General features: G+C 40.7%; 1 protein-coding gene across 1 annotated transcript in view; it reads right to left on the minus strand.

Moving 5' to 3' along the window:
• Positions 1-21,860, minus strand: part of TBXAS1 (thromboxane A synthase 1) — a 226,723-nt gene that overhangs the window by 155,097 nt on the left and 49,766 nt on the right. Inside the window, exons 2-4 of the mRNA XM_036760055.1 lie at positions 13,168-13,261; positions 10,422-10,474; positions 14-110 (exon numbers count right to left, since the gene is read on the minus strand). Of these exons, the coding sequence (XP_036615950.1) occupies positions 14-110; positions 10,422-10,474; positions 13,168-13,261 (244 nt within the window). The remainder of the gene's footprint in view (positions 1-13; positions 111-10,421; positions 10,475-13,167; positions 13,262-21,860) is intronic.

Here is a 21,860-nt window from a genome sequence, read left to right on the forward strand (position 1 = left end):
GCAAACCACGTACCATTCTGTTGGTGAAGTTGCTGAAGTTCTTCACCAAAATCTCTTTGATCATTTGTGGCTCATACACCACAATGTACATCCGACGGCCAAGATAGTACCTGGGAGAAAAGAGTCAAATAATGATAGATTTAGATCAATGGGTCTCAGGCTGGGAGTCAAGACCACCTTTAGGGGTAGAGGAGAAAAGAAAAGGGAAAGGGGCTGGTACCGAACAGTCACCAAGCACATATTCCATTTATTCCACTCATCTTGAGTACATCAACCAGGATAACTCTCTCTCTCTCTCTCTCTCTCTCTCTCTCTCTCTCTCTCTCACACTCACTCACTCTCAAACACACACACACACACACACACACACTTTCCTGAGTAGCAGATAAAGTAAAATGTCTCTGTCCACTTCTCTGCATGGATCCTATAGGGTCTTAAATTTAGAGCTGGCAAGGACCTTAGGTATTCTCTAGGCCAACTCCCTCATTTTACAGATAAGGAAACTGAGTCACAGAGAAAATCATTACAGTGCAGTGAGAATAGCACTGGATTTGGAATTAGGGAGCCTGGTTTAAACCATGGCTATGTGACCTTTGGCAAGCCTCCCACACTCTCTGGACCTCAATTCCTTATCTGTATATTGAACAGACTAGACTAGAGGACTTCTTAAGTTCTCTTCCAGATCTATGAAGCTAATTTGACCTTTTAGGCCTCTCGTTGTTTGTTTGCCTGACATACTGCCTAAGGAGGACATGATGGGTAGTGGACTTTAGATCTGAATGTAAACTCAGCCAGTAAGTAGTAAAGGCAAGCCCATGACAGCCCAGGTGAGGGCATGGTCTACAATGGTTTTCCTGTGTGATCCAGAGAGACTGGCAAGCTAGGAAGTTTCCTCTGAGATGTAAGCAAAGCTCTAAAAATCCATTTTAAAATCCAGATCCACCTCAAATAGCACTTTTTATTTCTAATAGGGTCTCCCTATGGCCCCAACCTCTACATGGGGGAGACCACTGGGGTTGGCTGTACCCAAACAGGGTTTCTCAAGCATAATTTCCATTTGGGTTTTCCAGGCTTGCTCCATCAAGGTGCTGTGGCAGAAGGAGTGTTGGACTGGGGGCCAGAGGACCTGGGTTCCAAAGCCCGGTTCTTCCACTGACTAGCAAGTCACATGGTTCCTCTGTATGTCAGTTTCCCCATCTTTAAAACAAGAGAACTGGACTAGATGATCTCTAAGTTTCCTTCTGGAGCTATGAGCCTAATTCAACTTTTTGGGCCTCTCATCTTTAGTTAGCTAGACTAAACCTTTCACGTGAGAGAAGAATAAACTAAGCCCTGGAAAGTCTATATGACTTGTTCAAGGTCACAGAATTCATAAGCTGCAGAACAGGGATTCAAATCTGGGTCTTGTTACTCCAGGCCCAGCATTCATTCCACTGTACCAGGTTGCCTCTCTCAATGACATTTGCCTTCTAGTTCTAAAAATGCCATGATTTTATGCATTTGTTATCTAAGAGTCTATAAATATGATTACATATATATATATATATATATATGTATATGTTTTCCCTATCTAGAATCAAAATTCTAGGGTACATTCTATTGACGAGATTAGGGTCAGAAATATTGTCTTTGGTATGGTAGAATGAATCTGGGATTTAGGGTCAGAGGCTCTGGGTTCAAATCCTAGCTCTGTCATTTATTACCTGCGTGACCTTAAGGGAGTCATTTAATTTCTCTAGGCCTAAAATCTTCTCAAGATCAAAATGAAGGGATCAGACTAATGACCTCTAAGGTCCTTTATAGCGATCAGTCCATGAGGCTATGAGGTATCCAAACATCCTTCTCAACAGTGAGACTGTCTACAAGTGGTACCTTGATTAGACAGAGGAGTTGACTAGCAAGAGGAAAACTCTAGGGTTTATGGGAAAAACCAATGAAGACAGCCCCCAAATGCCATTAAATATATCTAGCTTTTAATTTATTTAGTTAATAAAACCCATTTTCTTTCCATCATTCCATTGCCCACTCCAGAGAGACAGGTAGAGGTATGCTATAAACCAATCCATGTGTATGAATATATATGTATATGTGTATGTATGTATGTGTGTCTCATAACAATAAAAAAAGTAATTAAGAGATTTATTGGAGCGTATAAAAACCTGAATGACACTGAAGATTCCAATTCAAGTTATTGTTCTTGGCTCAAATTGAATTCAACAGTGAGTAGATAAATAAAATTAAAGAAAAAACAAATTCAGAACAGATGTTAGGGAAGTAATTTTTTTTCACAGCAAGAATCATAAACATGAAGAACAGCTTATAAGGCAAAGTTGCTGATGCAAAAATGTCAGGTTACTAAATTATTAGTTAGATGGCAGCTAGTGGGGGAGGTAGGGGACCAGGCAGCATTCAAATCATAACTTGGCTGTCCATAAATGTTAGCATCCACACACTATATGGACTATTTGAGCATAGAGATGTGTGTGTGTTGGCAAGTGTGTGTATCCATGTAGTGGTACATGTACCCTGTCACAGTCACACCCTGATTGTTTCATTTAGAGCAGTCTCCTATTCTCGGCCTCAAGGTAGGGCTTCAGCTTCTAAGGGGGAAATGTAAGAGATCTAAATTCCAGTGATCTCTTTTACTAGATGATGGGTAACTCCTGAGAAGGTAACTTTCCTGTGTTAAGTCAAGGTCTGGGTGGAGAAAGGGGAAGGAACATCACGAAGCTTTTGTTAAATTAATTTTTTTTGGTCAGTGGAGGAGTCTTTTTTATTATTGTTGTTGGTGGGGTTTTTTGGCAGCCACTCATGGACCAACCCTATTAATCAGCATGAAACCTTTGACCTACTCTGTTTCTGACCCTTTGGCTGGTCACACCCCTTTTTGGGGCAAAACCGTGATATGGGGTAATTCCAAGTTTCCAACTCTTAGAAACCTAGACTGGTCTCCAACTTCCCTAAATGACCCTCTTAAATACTCCCTTACTCCAAAGTGGATTGACCACTCTATGTGGATGAAATCACTGGTTTGGACCCAATTGCTGGAAGTAACACTGGCATCCTCTCAAATCAGCTGACACATGGTAGTGAGCAGAGCATATGGGGGTAGTATTTGTGGGAGCGGTCTCTTGGTTAATTGGTTTACCAGTCTGCTGGTGAAGGGGGCCAACGGCATCAATGGTGCATGTGTGTGTTCTTTGGCTTGTCTATGTGGTCCATACTTGCCTTACTGTGTTATTTTAGAACACAGACATATATCACACCAAAAATGGGGAGTGAGTGATGATGAAACTATGTTCCAGATTCAGCCACAGCTGCATATCTGATTGATTATATCAGCTGAGTTCACTCCCCTGCCCTTGAGAGAGGCCTAGTCCACCACAGGCACCATGATGTCACAGGGACAAGGACAACAAACTGTAGGAGACAGTGCTGGGAAGGAATTTGACAAATAAAGAGGAAACAGGCTGTGTTATCTGTGAAACACTGATGACTATTGGTCAGGAAGTCTCAGAACAGGCCAGGAAATGGCACTGGGGTGTGGGAAGTGAGGGCCAAAGTCAGAATCAGGAAGAGTCAGAGTCAGGTTCAGAGTTTAAAACTAAGGTCAGGGTATTCATGTGCATTTTGGGCAGGTCATAGGGAATGATACAGGACGTTATTTCAATGGAGCTGAACCAATTCTGCCTCCTCTTGAAACAGCAGCAATGGTCCTTGGGCCATGGGCAGCCAGGATTAAAGAGCCTTCCATCAAATCCACTTATGTGGGACTTGGCATGAATGGCTTTTAAAATGTCTATTTGTGGCTTGATTATTGAAGTGGGAAATGTCCTAGTGAGTGCCAGGGGAGTCTAGAACTCAGACATGGACTGAAAAACACACTTATGTTGCCTTAAATTAGATTTTGTAGAAGGTGAACATTGTATTTAGTCTCTGAACTAAACTTAACAAAATACTTCATATTAGGAATGTAGCAAAGGGTTGGTTATTATTGGTGGTTTTGATGTTGGGTGTAATCAACCTCTGTTGACAGCATGGCAGCCAGGGATATAAATTTTAATTTGAGATGCCTAAGTAAAACTTTACCAAAAGGTCACCCCTTCAGCAATGTCTTTACCATTTCCCTTGGGAAACAGGAAATTATTCTTTTCATGGGCCATGAAGCATATCAGGGGCTGCTAGGATAGCAATGGGTATTAAATTCCAATGAATTCAGCATAATAGAACCAGGGAGTTTGGAGAGAATCCCTCCTTTCCCTCCAACTTGTAACATCCTGAGCTGCCTTCAAAGCCCAGCTCAGGTGCCATTTCCTACATGAGATCTTTCTTTGTTCGATCAATTGGGAGAACTTTTTCCTTCTTGAAATTACTTTAAATTCCTTTAATGGAGGGATGGGCCAAGGAGGGAGGGCCATGTCCTTAGAGCCTTCACCACAAGCTCTGCCTGCCAGTCCACATGGAGGCTTGGTGAGCCTGCTCCTGGAAATGCCCGATGGAGGGCTCCCTATGTGCGTGTAATGACACCTCCTATCATATGTCTTAGCAGCTTGTTTGGTGACAAAAAGCCTTTAGAGTGGTCACAGAGCTGGAAATAAGTGGGGGTACAAAGCATGGCAAAAACTGCTATGCCCACACAGGGGGCAAACCCCCCCACTTGGGTGCCATGTTTCCATGAATGCATGACACCTCTTTCTTCTACTTCCATTGTTTTTCTTCTTTCTTGATCTGAGATGCACGAATATAAAAGAAGGACTAGACCAAACTATGAACTTGTGATTTCCACAAAGGCCAAAGAACTATGAGAGGTCTGGCAACTGCTGCTGGTACAGGTTCTGCTAGTAGTAGCATTAGTCAAGTCCGGGGAGTAGCAAGGCAAGGCCCGGGGAGACAGGCTTGACCCAGCCCAGCAGCCAAAACACTGTGTGATGCAAGCAACAGGGGGTGTTGTCGGTCAGCTGTGCCTCACCCAGAAGTGAACCTAGTGGGGACTCTGTGAAGAGGGAAAAGGACTCCCAGGGCCAGAAAGAGCCCCCAGTCTTGATTTGGGGAGAGGGATGTTTTATAGCAACCACTTTAAATTTGAGTCTATGCGAGGTACGTAGAGGTGAGAATGTGATCTCTGGGATATTTTGTGCCTCAGTGCTAGGTGGCATGATGGATAGAGGACTGAGCTTGGAGTCGGGAAGACCCAAATTCAAATCTAGCCTTAGTCATTTATTAGCTGTGTGACTATCAGATGAAATAATAATAATAGAGAGCTTTCGCACAGTGCCTGGCACAGAGTAGGTGTTATATAAATGTTAGCTATCATCACCATTACCGTAGCGTACTATGCTATGATTGAATGTCAGGAGACCTGATTTAAGTCCTGTCTATGCCCCTCAACTCACTGGGTGACCACCACGGGCTCACATTCCCTGGTGTGCAAATGAAGGAGAGGGGTTATATGATTCACCTTTAAGTCCATCCCTGCTCTAACATTAAGATGTAACACCATATTTAATGGGGCACCACGTCATCAGACGTAGGCCAGGCTTACAGAGCGCTAATTAGGCAGCTGTCATCGTAGTAACAGTCAGGCTCCCAACAATCCATTTATTTCAGCTAAGATAACCAAAATTAGGGGCAGCTAGGTGGTGTAGTGGGTAGAGCTCTGGACTTAGAATCAGGAAGACCTGAGTTCAAATCCAGCCTCAGATACTTACTAGCTGTGTGACCCTGGGCAAGTCACTTAGCACGGTTTGCCTCAGTTTTCTCCTTCGTAAAATGAGCAGGCAAAAACACTCTAGTACCTTTGCCAAGAAAACCCTAGACGGGATCACAAAGAGTGGACATGACTGAACAAAAAAAAGGCTTATATGGTCCACAATCTAAAAGACTCTAGAATATATGTGGCCTAAGAGACAGAATAGATTTTTATTGTAGAATAGAAGGAAGTCTGTTTAAAATGTGGACTAAGAAGGAGTGAGAAGCAAAGATGGGGAAATTTTTTTTGCTAGAAAAAAAAGCGTGTCTTATTTCTAATAAAGTCCCTTCCCTGAATTGAACACTGGTATAATCCCTTTGACTTTCATAAAATAGGGCAGAGCTACCAAATCTAACAGTAGTTTGGACCACAGGACAAAGAAAAAGAATCAATATTTCCAAATCTTTGTTGGCCTTGGGACTTCTCTTTGTAGGGAGAAGAAGCACTGATTCTGGAAACAGAGGACTTGGGTTCAAATCCTGACTTCATTCTTTACTTGTGGGATCGTAAACAAGTTACTTAGCCTTCCAGAGCCTCAGTTTCCACATCTGGAAAAAAGGGGGGAGTTGGAATAAATGGCCTCTGTGGTCCCTTCTAGGTCTGAACTGGTCATCAGATGATTCTGTAAATTATATGCCTGGCTTTTGGAAGAAGAGGAAGAGGGGCTGGGCATGTGAGTAGGTGGGTGGGTAGAGGGTGACACTGTTATTTGGATGTGCGGAACCTGAAATGATGCTCTGGTTGGTTTAAAGTGAATTGAGTTTGGGTTGTTTTTGTTTTTTGTTTCTCTCGATGAAAGGGATAAAACATATTGACTTAATTAAAACCGAAAAGTTGACTTGACATCTTGTTGTCAAGGAAACCAACACTTTCACACACAACATCAGTTACTGAGGTGCCATTCGGATTATTCAAGTGACATTAAAAAAATAAGAAATCGAAAGGGCTCCGCACTGTTCTGAGAATCCATGCATAAGCCACTTGAGGGAAGTGATTCCCAGAAGCCAGGCTCTGGGAGAACTTTTCTCTTTCCCAGGAAGACACAGTCAAATTCACAGTTAATACTGTGCTTCAGGGAAAATAGCAGTACAAGTTGGGCATGGTTGTTCAGACGTTTTTCAGTCATGTCTGACTCCTCATGACCCTATTTGGGGTTTTCTTGGTAAAGATACAGGAATGGTTTGCCGTTTCCCTCTCTAGCTCATTTTAAAGATGAGGAAACTGAGGCAAACAAGGTTAAGTGACTTGCCCAGGGTCACATAGCTTGTAAGTATCTGATGCCAGACTTGAACTCAGGAAAATGAGTCTTCCTGACTTCAGGCCTGGCGCTCTATCCACTAAGCCACCCAGCTGCCCCAGCTTGGACATGGAGGGGTCTCCAAAGTAAAACTATTTTCTTGAATGACCTCTCTCAGGGCAAGGATGGAAAGCATTGTTTTTTCTGGGGAAACAGAAACCCAATGATAAAGAAAAGGACTGGAAGGATATCAAGAAAAAGGAAAGAAAGCGAAAAAAACAAAGCAAAATTAAAACTGTCTATTCACAGCTGCCAATTAAGCCATTTGGGTTGAAGTGGATTTGCATTTTAACCTATCTTTGTAACCAAATGTTTTTTACAGTCAGTCTTATCCCACCATGAACAAGACAAATGGTTCTATGCCAACCCCTTTTTAAAACAATGATTTCCAGCACACAGATGGCCCGCTGGATCTCTGTGACGTTGATACATGCCGAAACTACTGTGTGTGACACAATGAGGCAGAAAGTTTTTGCTGATCTTATCCCTCTTGGGTGGTCTGTATGACATGAAGGTGATTTAAATTTAGATTAAATAAGAATTTTCAAGCACCTTATGTGTGAATGTCATGTGGGAAAGAGGAAGCATATTGGAATAGTTAGAGTGCTGAAATCAGGAAGACCTGGGTTCAAAGCTTACTTCTGACACTTGCCTCTAAGGTCCTTTCCAGCTCTATATTTCCTATGATCCTATACGAAAAATATATAAGGCCATTATCCCTGTCCTCATAGAGTTTTCAGTCTAGGAAGGAGGTAAAGTCATGTACCCTAGTGCTTAGCACAGGATCTGACACATGATAGGTACTTAATAAATGTTTACTAACTGGCAAATAACTCTAATACCAAATATGAAAAGGCCATATAAGCAATATAAAATATTCAGAGATAGGCAAGACCACTTTTGGATGGGGCGGGGATAATTAGGGAGGGCTCCATGGAAGAGGTGGTATTTGAGCTGAGCCTTGAAAGATGAGAATCTTTTAAAATAAGGGTCAGAGGGAGGCAAAGTTCATGCTAGAAAAGGGACATGGCCTGAGAGAAGTCATGGATTTAGAACAGGACAAGGCATGAACAAGGAATAGTAAGTAGTCTATGTTGGCTGGATTATAGGGTTTGAATGGGGAGTAGTGTCTAGGCTAGAAATGGTCAAGTCAGGTTGTGATGGGCCTTGAGTACCGGACTAAGAAGTTCAGACTTTATCCTTTAGGCGGTAAGGGGCCATCGTTTTTTTTTAATGGCCGGGAATGGGTATTGCTTATCGGAATTCCCTTTGTCTTCAAGACAGGGACTCTGATGTGGAGGTGGCAGGAGAATAGATGAAACAGCAGTGAAGTCCAAATATCATTAAGTCATAAAGGGCAACCAAAGACAAAATTCAAATCAGCCTGGATCAGAAAACAGAACAAGAGACCCTTCCTGAGCTTGGGTCCAAGTCAATGAAGTCACCTGTCATCGTAGGAGCCTAGATTGAGGCAAAGATACTAGTTAGATAGTTACTGCAGTAGTCCAGATACAACATAATAAAGGTTTGACCTTGGGTGGTGGCTCTGTGGACAGTAGATAGGTATGGATGCAAGAGTTATTAAGGATTTGGTGATAATTGAATATCGGGTACAATAGAAAGGGGGAAGGTGATCACACAAGAAGTCATCTCAGAATCCAACACTAGGTTTGACCATGAGTGACCAAAAGAATGATGGTGTCATTAACAATAACAGGAAAATCAAGAAGATGAACTGGTTTTGGGGAGGTGATAAGTTTGCTTTTCTCCATGTTGAGTTTGAAGTACCAATGGGCCATCCAGGCAGAAATAGTTATGCAGCAGGCAATGAGAGTACAGTCTCAAACAAGGGCCTAGGCTAGAAATATTGATTTGGGATTAACCACCAGTTGAAGCTATCAAAGTAGAAGGGGGCCAAGGGCTTATAATTTTAGGGAATTCCAATGTTTAGAGTGTGGATGGGAGAATGAAGAGGGTAGAGGAAATGTTAGAGAAGAAGGAACAATATGAAACTGGAAAGTGTGCTGTCATGGATGCCAACTAGCTATGCACAACTAGATAAGTAAAATGTGTTTCCAGGAAGAAGCCCTGTTGCATCTACTTTGATAAATAGGTAAGAATGGGATGTTTTGGGAAGAATTAGAATGGTCACTTGTCAGCTGGTGCATATGGGATGGGTCAAGGAGAATGAAGACTGAGAAGTGGTCTCCTAATCTGGTGACCAGGAGGTCACATGGGATCTGCCTGGATAGGAAAGAAGAGGAGAAAGCAAGAAAAGAAGACACGAAAAAGAAAACCGGAAAATGCATTTATAAGCTTAGAGCAAGAAAAAACTACCAGGATGCCAAATATTTTTTTGCCTGTCAGATTTCCAAACACTTCCACACCTGGAATTCCATAAGGCCTCCTCAGTGTTTTTAAACAAGGAATTATGCATCCTCTCTTTGGGGAAGCCAGGATAGACAGTTTGATTCAATTCAAGAGAATATTTGTTAAATGCCTCAGGCATTTATTCACGTTCCAGATCAATGAATGGATATATTGACATATTCGTGTTCACAGGCTACATCTTCCTATATCTACTATCTATGAACTTGGAATGTGCTTCCTGTGTGCCCCGCTCGCTAACCCCAACTTCTGTAACTGGCCTCCCATGCATCTCCCTTTGGGTTTCTGGCCTGCTTCCTCTCATAGATGCCCTCCAGATCTTCAGACTCTGACCTCCTGAAAGTTCATTCTCTTCTCACCTTGACCCATCTTCCATTGTTTAGGATGTGTTTCCTGAAGCCATTTCTAATACATTTAATTTTCTTTGTCAGTTGACTCTACCATTAGTGGTATTGTGGGAGTTTTTGTTTTTTGAGGGGGAAAATCAGGACAGTTGGGGTTAAGTGACTTGCCCAAGGTCGCACAGCTAGTAAGTCAAGTATCTGAGGCTGGATTTGAACTCGGGTCCTCCTGACTCCAGGGCTAGTGCTCTCATTAGCGGTATTTTGATATACCTGTCCTTGGTTCCCATAGTTAGCTATGAGACACTTTGATCCCTTCAGCCTCAATTTTCCCATCATAAAATGGAGTTAGTAATAGCATCTGTTCTTTGTTACACTTTTAGATATAGAAGATAAAATATGGGTCTGACCCTCTCCATGTTTCTCAAGATTAAGAGCTGGCCTCTAGCTAAAGAAGGGAGGGGGCTATGATGGTGATTTTGATGGTCCATTTCCTCTCTGAGTGACTTTTACAGCTCAAACACTTTGTGAATATTCTGTAGGTATTTAAAAATCCAAAGTACTGATTTCCTGGAATTCCTTCCCTATTTCTAGGCTATTAACTATGCAAGATGAAACACTAAAAGGATGATGTTTCTGTTCTTACCCACACAGTGGTCCATATGTCTTTATCAGCTCCATATGACTTTCCCAAAAACCCTACAAAAAGCACAAAGCCCCCCAAATATGTCATTATGATTATAATAACAAAAGAGAGTAAAATAGCAATAATTCAAAGTTATTGGGGGGGGCAGCCCTGGGGAGGGGGGAAGGGAGAGGGGTGAAGAAGGAAGCCAGCCTGAAATAATGAAAAGTTTATTATACTTTTGAAGAAGTGAAATTCTACTGTTTTCAAATGAGTAAGAAGAACTTAATAGTGTTGCCAAGTAGGGCTCCTGTTGCATTGACTTTCCTGAATAAGATAAGTATTTGAATCAAGCAACAAGCATTTATTAAGCATCTACTGTATGCTAGTCCCTTCCCTCAAGGAGCTTACATTCTATTACCTGTAATGAGCATGTTCTGTGGTCTGCTAAAATACTTGCTTAAAAACAGTATAATCAGGGCAGCTAGGTAGTACAGTAAATAGAGCACCAGCCCTGGTGTCAGGAGGACCTGAGTTCAAATCTCAGATACTTGATGCTCACTAGCTGTGTGACCTTGGGCAAATCACTTAACCCCAATTGCCTCAAAAAAAACCCCAAAACAGTATAATCATTTATCTAACTTTCCCAAAATCTTATTTATAGTGTTACTTTGCTTAGTTTAAGGTACTGCCCCTTCCCTATGTGAATAGTCAGCTGCTGGAAGGGGATAATTCTCTAACTAGATGTCCTGGTAGTCTGTGTCAGAAAAAGAGAATAAACTCGGCTTGTGAAGAAACTTTCCATATAAAGTGTTGTGGAGACACGCAGACTGTCCAGAGGACTGGATATAGAACCTCCTCTTTCAGAAAACAAACTGTTTAAACAGTGTGTCCCAAAAGACTTTTTGAAGAAAAAAAAGGGGTGTGGGTACCTTACATGAGTAAAAATAACGCAAGAAAACAATCAGAATAATTAAAATTAGTTCAGTTTAATATACAAGTAATTTGCTAACTCTGGGATTATAATGACATAATCCCTGTCCTCTAGGAGCTCACATTCTACTTTGAGGGAGGAGGGGGCTAAGAATAGTAGTTGTAAGAAGGACAGGAGAAAGATAAAACAAATAGGTAAATAAGTATTTGTTGTTCATTCAGTTGGTCGTGTCAGACTCTTCATGAACCCATTGGGGGTTTTGTTTAAGGTTTAGGAAAACCCTTATGAGATAAGCGGAAGCAGCCCTGGACTCAGTCGGGTCTTGGTTTTGGAAGACACGCCATTTCCTTCTCCAGCTCATTTTACAGATGTGGAAACTGAGGCAAAAAGGGTTTAAGTGACTTGCCCAGAGTCACACACCTAGTCAACGTCTGAGGCCAACCCAGGTCTTCTTGACTTCAGGGCCAGCACTCTATCCATTGTGCCACCTAGCTGCCCCATAAATAAGTATAAGACAAGTTAATTGAGGAGGAATTGAAGTCCAATACTATGTGGATCAGGACTTTTTTGTCATTTGACAGCCTTGGTCAAGGGTTTAGGAAATCCCTTGTGAGATAAGTAAGTGGCGACAGCCCTGGACTCGGTCGGGTCTTGGTGCTTGTAGATGTGAATTTGGGTCCCAGCTCTCACGCCTGCTAGTGACCTCAGACTGTCAGATCCAGTTCCCTCATTTCTGAAATGGAGATAGTAGCTGCTCCTTATCAGACACCTCAAGGTTGACAAAGATTTCATATTTGTTACCTCATTCGATGATAATTTTGTTTATCTGTTTTTCCATCTCCAGCACTTAGCACAGTGCCTGGCATATCCTGGCATATTGGAATAACAATAGCATTGTAGCTCTGGCTTCCTTTCCGCCTCCTTTTTCACTTTTCTCTTTCTCCTTCTTTCCCGTCTTATCAGACCACAAAGGACCCCTTAACCACCAAACCCAAAGAGCTCATACTTATGACATACTACATAACTATGTAGATATTGTTATTCCAATCAAACTATTATTAAGTGAGAAAATGTAAATAAAATGCCTTATCAATCTGAAGGCTGGTTTTTGAAAATTATTCATTTATTATTTTTTATTCATTTCATTTTATTCATTTCATTTTATTCATTTCAAAATTTTTATTCATTTCAAAAATGAGGAAAACAAGGATCTGACCAGTTACCTGCTGAAGATGACTAGTAAGTGACAAATCCCAGGCTTCTGATTCTAAATCTAGTGCTCTTTCTAAGGCCTGACTCTAGGCCAATATTCTCTAAACAATAACATGCTGCCTCTCACAGAAGGTGTGCCATATATCAGAGAAAACCTACATGCAAGTAAAAATAGGTACCTAGAATACCTCACCCTGAAAGAATTTGGGGAAAGATCTGCATACATAGGGTAGGGGAAGGAGAAGGGATGGACAACGTGGCCGAGAGGAGGAGCCAGAGTTTACTTAGTGTTATCGACAAAGTGCTGCAATAATTTTCCCCCCAAAACATTTCTCTCTAATTTGAGTATAGGGAATAGAACTGCCAGATGTTTGCATTATTCATCTCTTCATTCATTGGTATGCAAGAACCATTTTGTTTTCTCTGATTTGTTTTTATTTTTTGGCAATTGTCTCTTCACCCTTGCTTCAAGGAGCACATGTGAAAACTCTAGAGGGTTCCATTAGAGGCTCTGATACAAGGGTGGCATGTATAAATCCCACACTGAGCCAAATCCATTATGGCGCCCTCCCCCCTGCCAAGTACTAAACAAGCAAAACTGTGAAAGGCAATCTTCCTTACCTGTCGGAAGAAGGTCATGTTGCCAATAAAAGGGAGGGGTTTGGGATGTCTAATGCCCACCTTCTCAAGGCTGGAAAATGCAGAAGTGGAATACCTGAACAATGAAAATCAAACAAACAATAAAGGCAAGAAATCAATATTTGCATCTAGACAACTGTATCTCAACGTAAAGGGGAAGAGTGTTGGTTTTGTGGAGAGCAAAACTTCTGAAGAGTCTTGGGAGCTAAGACAAAGGGGCTATTATATTATGACACTGCCTAATTATTAAGGGAATAAGAAAATTATTCACAGGATCATAAATATTTGTTGAATTGAATTTAGAGATGTAAGAGATTTGATTTTTTAATTTATTTTTTATCACGAACTTGGTAAATGCAAATAAATATGAGCATTTCAATAAACAAAGAAAAATTCTAAGAGGTTTATACATAAAACAGTGAACTTTTATGTAAGTTCAGTGTTTTTCTGCCAATTATTTATATTTTTTATATAATTCAAATCTACCATAGTAGTTCCAACACTCTTCCACTTCTCTGTATCTCCATCTGAACTTCCTTCTGCTCTCTTCTGTTTATTTTTTTGAGGATTCATTGATGTGATTTTCTTTCTTTCCTTCCTTCCTTTCTTCTCTCTCTCTCTCTCTCTCTCTCTCTCTCTCTCTCTCTCTCTCTCTCTCTCTCTCTCTCTATCACTAGGATGCTTCTTGCCTAGATCTTTCATGCATTTGAATGGACAGCCCATTGAGTTTGTCCATCTATCTTGACTAGGTGTGGCAGATTAATAATAAGGTGGGTCTGGAATTGAATAACCAGAGGAGATTAGGTTACATTATGTTTGAGAAACTGCTCAACATTTTTAATGGTCACAAGCAACTCACTGACACAAGAGCCCATCTTTCTATTATGAAAACTTCCCCAGATTTACTACAGGGCCACAGAATGTGGAGCACCACAACATCAAAATTGCAGATGACTCAAAGTTCAATGGAAGGAAGATGGCAGGTTTAAGTGACTGCAGCATATTACCAAGGACAAGCTATAACCAAAGAATGACATAAAAGAAATTAAATAAGAAATAATCAAGGAAGTGTGTGACAGGAAAGGAAGGTGGGCTGCTCATGCAAAGAGAATGAGGGATAATCAAGGAAAAGCCTAAGCCCTGTAATGGTCAAAGGAAGGCCTTCAGCATGTTGGGAAAATCCTCTATATTCCTGGCACTTGGCAATTTCCTGACACATAGTAGGCACTTGGTAAATGCTTGTGTTGACTTGACTTCACCTGGATTTATAGAAGGGCATGAATGAGAATCGCATAGGTATAGAGCAAGATATGGATAGGTTGGGACTTACAGAAAGGGGCACTATCAATGATGGGAATTTGGATGGATTAAGTTGTGAAATAAGTCAATTTTAAAGAAGGTCTTTAGTGGGATGCCACAGAGCATTGCCCTTGGCCTTAATCTGTTTGATATTTTTGCAAATGAGCTGGATGAAGGCATATATGGCATGCTTTTCAAATATGTGGAGGACACGGAGGGGGAAGAAGTATTTAGATATTGAATTTCAAAGTCAAGATCCAAAAATATCTCAACGGATTAGAACTATGGGCTTAGTCAAGGAAAAATTTTGTGTGTGTGTGTGTGTGTGTGTGTGTGTGATATGTTGGGGCCAGGTGAGTGGCACAGTGGATAGAACACTAGGCTTGGAATCAAGACTACTCATCTTCATGAGTTCAAATCTGACTTCAGACACTAGCTGTGTGACCGTGGGCAAGACACTTAACCCTATTTACCTCAGTTTCCTCATCTGTCAAATGAGCTGGAGAAGGAAATGGTAAACCACTCTAGTATCTTTGCCAAGAAAACCCCAAATGGGGTCATGAAGGTTGGTTATGACTGAAATAACGGAACTACAGTAACAACTACGATAGTGTTACTTACTGTTTGTTGTTCAGTTGTTTCAGTCATAACCAACCCTTCGTGATCCCACTTGGGATTTTCTTGGCAAAGATACTACAGTGGTTTGCCATTTTCTTCTCCAGTGGATCTAGTGGATCTATTTTTGTCAGACAATCAGAGGCTAAGTGATTTGCTAGGAAGTATCCGAGGCTGGATTTGAACTCAGATCTTCCTGATGCCAGGCCCAGTGCTCATCCACTGAGCCATTGGCTGCCTTGTTACATATTATAGTATATAGACAACATAAAACATTCTAATTCTGTAGTATAATAATATGTATTATAGCAATATGTCATATGTTATATTATATGCGATATAGATTTTTATAATGTGGATTATATAATTTATAATATATTATGCTCTAAAATATAATATTTATGATATCTAAAGTCCAACACAGAAGCTAAAAAAAAACTATACAGGTATATGAATAGCTCAGGTGAAAAACAACTTAGGTAGTTCATTGGATTTCAAGAATTATCAGTGTTGCATGACAGCTGAAAGACCTAACGTGTTATCAGACTGCATGAAGTGAAAATAAAGACTTTGGAATGAGGGGGATGAGGGAGGAGATTGATGCCCAGGTACAGGTTGAGCTAGATGACCTTTGGTGTCCCTTTCAACTCTGAGAGTCTAGTAAGGCATTCTGTTTGTATGACAGTTTATCGTTTCTAGAGCACTTTGATGTCCACTGTCTCACTTGATTCTCTAGCTCACTTTGGGAAGTGGACAACAGAGATATCCTTTATCCCATTGTTCAGGAAAGTTGAGTGACAGGACTAAGATCTATGCCGCTTGTAAGTGACTGTGTGAGGAATCAAACCCAGATCTTCTGCCATACCCTTTTAAGGCCCTTTCCACTGTGCCATGGTTTCCTCTCTGGTCAAGAATGGCATTTTGTGGGTTCATGACTTAGATATAAAGGCTGATACTATAAGCAATTTGGGAGAGAAGGGAATAGTTTACCTGTCAGACTTATGGAGAAGGGAAGAATTTATGACTAAACAAGAGATAGAGAGCATTAGAAATGCAAAATGGAAATTTTGATTATGTCAAATTGAAAAGTTTTTGTACAAACAAAGCCAATGCAACCAAGATTAGGAGGGAAGCAGAATTGGGAAAGAAGTTTTACAACTAGAGTCTCTGACAAAGGTCTTATCTCTAAAACATAGAGGGAACTGAGTCAAATGTATAGGAACACAAATCATACCCAAGCTGATAAATGGTCAAAGGATATGAACAGGCACTTTTCAGAGGAAGAAATTGAAGCTAGATATAGTCATATGAAAAAATGCTCTAAATCACTATTGATTAGAGAAATGCAAATCATAACAACTCTCAGGTACCACATCTCTCTTTCAGAGTGGCTGACATGTCAAAACAGGAAAATTATAAATGCTGGAGATGTGGGAAAATTGGAACACTGTTGCATTGTTGGTGGAGTTGCGAACTGATCCAACCATTTTGGAGAGCAATTTGGAACTATGCCCAAAGGGCTATAAAAATGTGCATACCCTTTGACCCAGCCATACCACTTCTAGGGCTGTATCCCAAAGAGATCACACAAGTGGGAAAAGGACCCATATGTACAAAAATATTTATAGCAGCCCTTTTTGTGGTGGCAAAGAATTAGAAATCAAGGAGATGCCCATCAACTGGGGAATGGCTAAACAAATTGTGGTATATGACTATAATGGAATACTGTTGTGCTATGAGAAATGAGGAGCAGATGGACTTCATAAGAACCTGGAGAGTCTTATATGGTCTGATGATGAGTGAGCGAAGCAGAACCAGGAGAACATTGTATACAACCACAGAAACATTGCTCCTGTGATGACTAACTCTGATAGACTTGGCTCTTCTCAACAATGCAAGGTTCTAAGACAGCTCCAAAAGACTCATGATGGAAAAGGCTATCCACATCTAGAGAAAGAATTACGGAGTCTGAATGCAGATTGAAGCAAACTAATTGCTCTCATTATTTTATTTTTGGTTTTGTTACATCTTTCTCATGGTTCATTTCATTGGTTATAATTCTTCTTTACAATTTTATTGTTGGAAAAGACGTTTAATGTGAAGGTATACGTAGAACTTATATCAGACTACATGCCATTTTAGGGGGGAGGTGGAGGAGAAGGAGGGGGAAATTTTGGAACCCCAAAACTTGTGGAGCTGAGTGCTGTAAACTAAAATAATAATTAATAAAAAACGTTTTTTAAAAAAAGAATGACATTTTGGTTGATCCCCATTTTGGCCCTTGCACAGTCCCCAAGCAAAGAAGAGGCTAGCTTCTAAAGTGTAAGGTTTTTTGTTTTTTAAACAAATCCTCAGTTTAGTTCAAGTGATCTAACAGAAAACCAAAGACAAGGAGAGAGAGAATAGCTATGAAGCTGGGACTCCACCGTTAGCCTGCCAGCCTCTACACAGCCTCTCTGGTGGCTTGTTTCCAAATCACCTGGTTCTCCTGTTAGTAAATGAAAAATTTAACTAATTCAATAATGTAGCATCAAATGGGATAGCCAGCAGCATGCGGAGGACTGATGGGAACTACATAAAATGAAATAGCCCAATGTTTGCATCTTAACTTTTTTCACAGGAGTGTTGGAATTAAACTCAGCAGGCATTTACATGTCTACCATGTGCCAGGCACTGTGCTACATGCCAAGGATACAAAAACAAAATTGAAACTGCACCTGCCTCCAAGGATCCTCCACTCTACTAGGGAAAAACAACAGGGGCATAGAGTGGTCAATACCAACCACAGGCAAAGTCGTTGCTGGAGGCTGGTTGGGGGATCAACAGTAGACCGTGTTGGAGGTGGCGCAAGAGCTGAGCAAAGCCTGGTACATCATGAGAATAAAGCGTCTGGGATGCTTTGAAAGAAAAGAAATCCCTGTGATCTCCTGGTGATCTCAATCTAGGTTATGGATTATCCCCCAAATCTGGTTGCAATATTATTTTTGTACCTCATCCTGCTCGCAGACTAGACCTTTTAATCAGAACACTCTCTACCCTATCATTTACTAACTACTGAAGGTTAACCATGTTTTAAAGGTAATTGTTTTAAAATGTGTTGTTTTTTTTATTTTCAATCACCCTTGCCATGCTCAAGTGTTAACAAGACCAAGGGAGAATACCCTAAGTTGAAAGGTATCTTCGAGATCCAACCCCTCATTTTGCTAGTGAGGAAAATGAAGCCCAGAGAGGTTGCCTAGATTATCCTTTAAAAAAAATTGGTTTCTATCTTCACTTTCCCACTCATCTGCTGGTGAATTAATTTTTTTAAATGTAATTTCTGATGGGTAGAAAGAAATATACCAAGTTTTGGCCACATGATTACATCTTAATTTTGTAATTAGATGTCTTGATTGTCTAATTAAAGGACGAGAAGTCTGTGCCTAATTGCACATGCTAATTGTTATGCAAGTCCATGTTCTAATTATGTGACTCCATTTACAAATATACTGCTTGTGTTTCTGCACAAAACTCAGACATTTCCAATCTGCGGCACTGGTACAGAGGAGCTTGGATGAGCTCGAGCACTGAACTGTGGCTGCTTTTAGCTGAGTAGACTCACGTGGGCATCAGAAAACTGGGTTCCCACTTGCAGGACTTGAAGGGGAAACCATTTTCAGTAGCAGAGGATGATTGCTGTTACCAGAGAACCCTGGCGTCCAACCCTGTGCCGTTTCTAGAAGGATTAAGGCTGGCCTGAACACTGAACAGACAGACTGGCTGGGGTGGGGGGATGTAAATAATCATCATGAAAGATGGAAGCTTTGGGGAGAAGGGTTGAGTCAGACACGCAGTTCCTCCAACACACCCTATATCTTGCCTTCTGAGGTAGCATTGACCTCTCAGACTGATTTTTCTTCCTATAACTAGTTTTCGATTCACTGGATTTCAGGCCTCTGAAGGGACCCTGGTTCTCATTTGGATTATTTTTGTTTGGCTCCCAATCTGGATACTGCCTCTCCCCAGAGGGAAATTGCCCTTCCCTTCCCCCCTCAATTTTTGCCTAACCACTGTACATGTTGGTCCTGCCCTTGGAAGTTTACAATTCCTGAATGCATTTGCAAAGAAATGCATCTCCCTCGTATTTCTATTTCTGTGCTCCTTTCCGTGATTCCTTTAACGGGTCCATCAGTTACCCAGAGTCCTCCTGTTACACACTGGCTCTCCAAAGCCTCCCCAACACTTCACTTGGGGCCCGTCTTCCCTCAAAGAGCTCTATGCTACAGAATTGCCCTTCACTTTCAAAATTTTTATCCCTTCTGCAGTGCAGGTGTTAGGAGGAGGCAATGTGCCATAACGGAAAGAGCCCTAGACGGAGAGATGGGAAACCTGAATTGTAGACTTGGATCTGCTACTAATTAGCTGTATACCTTTGGCAAATTATTTTATCCCTTTTAACCTTGGTTTTCTTATTTGTAAAAAGAGTAGGCTTGGCTAGATCTCTAATGTTCTTTACAGCTCTCAATTCAGCAAACAATTTTTACCAATTTATTAAGGACCTGCTATGTGTAATGCATTGACATTCCATGATTCTCCTTTTGCCTTTTTTTTTTGCATATGTGCTGCTTAGCACAGTGACTGGCACATAGTACAGCTAAGTCCTGATAAATCACAAATAACAAATCCCCTGAAGTGACCGCATGATTAGAATTCACCCTGCATATTTCCACTGGGTTGGAACCAATGATCATATTTTACATTATTATAACTTCAAAAACTGCAAATTCAAATACAGGTAACCCAAGGAATTGTTGTTCTTGAGTCATTTAAGCTGTGTTTGACTCATTCGGGATTTCCTCAGCAAGGATACTGGAATGGTTTGCCATTTCCTTCTCCAGTCCATTTTACAGATGAGGAACTGAGGCAAATAGAGTTAAATGACTTGCCCAGGGTCACACAGCTAGTAAGTGATTGAGACCAGATTTAAACTCGAGTCTTCCTGATTCCAAGCCCAGTGCTCTATCCACCTACCTGCCCCGACACAGGGAATACTCGAACCAATTGGCACATAGCAGGTACTTAATAACATTATAATGGATGGCTGTGTGAAGCCAAATTGTTCATTATCATCTTCATCAGCACTTATAGTATACCGAACCAGGAAAGCTACATAAACTTGTTTCCTACTCTGGCATCTTACAATCTGAAATAGCTATCCCAAGATGAAGGGGATACCAGAGAATTTATAGACAATGCTTGATCCATGGGAAAAAAGATAATAAATGCATAGGACCTTCACTTCATATAAAAGTGATATTCCTGAAAAGCTTTTGTGAATATAATTATGCAAAAAAAATTATAGCTTAAATGTACTAGGGGCTATTAGTTGGAATTTTTGTAGAAGCAAATAATCTTTTCCCTAGTATTGCAGGACTTAAGAGTCAGAAGGGATGTTAGAAACCATCTAGCCAAGCTTCCTCATTTTATGGGTGAGGAACCACAGGTCCCTAGAGGGGAAGTAATTTCTATTAAGTTCACACAGCTAGTAAGTGGCAAACTCCAGATTCAAAACCTGGTCGTCTCAATCCAAATCCAGGTCTCTTTCCAACACACCGTAGCCTCTCTCTTATTGTATCTTTTATATAAGTATAGATTTTCATGAATTGCATTTGCTTAAAGTGGTATATACCTGAAGACAAGTCAATCCATTTATATTTTGAATGACCCAAAGGATAAGCAAAATTAGTGATCACAAGAGAATAGATTTTTCTATATAGACAGAGCCATAATACCAAGGCATTGGGTGCTTATTTCAATTCAACACTTACTATGTTTGAAAGAGAGGTTAAGACAAACTTTTCATAGGGTGAATAGGATGACTTGGGTGTGAGACTGTCCATTAGATACCCAAACAGCCAGGCATATGAATTATTTCTGTAAAGAGTCCGTCTGAGCAGTACATTGAATGACTATCATAATAGCTACCATTTATATAGTACTTTAAGCTTTGCAAAGCACAGTTTATATCTGCTAGATGATGTAATTTCATTTGAGCCTCACAACAATCTTTCGAGGTGGATTGTAAAGTTTTCCCCATGTTTGCTATTGTTGTTCAGTTGTGTCTGACTTTCCATGACCTCATTGGCATGCCAATACTACCATGGGGTTTTCTTGGCAAAGATACTGGAGTGGTTTGCCATTTCCTTTTCCAGTGGAGTGAGGCAAACAGAGATTAAGTGACTTGACCAGGGTCACACAGTTAATAAGTATCTGAGGCCAGATTTGAACCCAGATCTTCCTGACTCCAGATCCAGCACTCTATCCAATGAGCTACCTAACTCCTCTTTTCCCCACTTTATAGATGAGGAAAATGAAGCTAAGTAATTTATTTAATTCCTGATTTTATTAGAAAGCCCTCTGATTTATCCCCATTACAGATAATAATTATTCTTGGTTTTAAATAGATAGTACTCATCATATTAAGGAAAGATCCATTTATTCCCATGCTTCCTAATGCATTTTTGTTTGTTTGTTCATTCGTTTTAACAGGAATGGCTTAGTAACTCACACAGAGTCACACAGCTATTAAGTGTCTAAGGTATGACTCCAACTCAAGTCTTCCTGAATTCAATTTTAGCACTAGGTTACCTAGATACCTCCTGGAGGTTAAGCTGTCTTAGTATATAGTCTGATCCTGTTGTAAGTTTTGTAGCATGGATTGAGTTTCTTCAGGGTACCATCAGAGGCCGCTCAACAGGTGGAATCACAAGCCAATCAACTTC

The sequence above is a fragment of the Trichosurus vulpecula genome, chromosome 5 (assembly GCF_011100635.1).
Source record: "Trichosurus vulpecula isolate mTriVul1 chromosome 5, mTriVul1.pri, whole genome shotgun sequence".
In the NCBI taxonomy this organism is placed as follows: Eukaryota; Metazoa; Chordata; class Mammalia; order Diprotodontia; family Phalangeridae; genus Trichosurus; species Trichosurus vulpecula.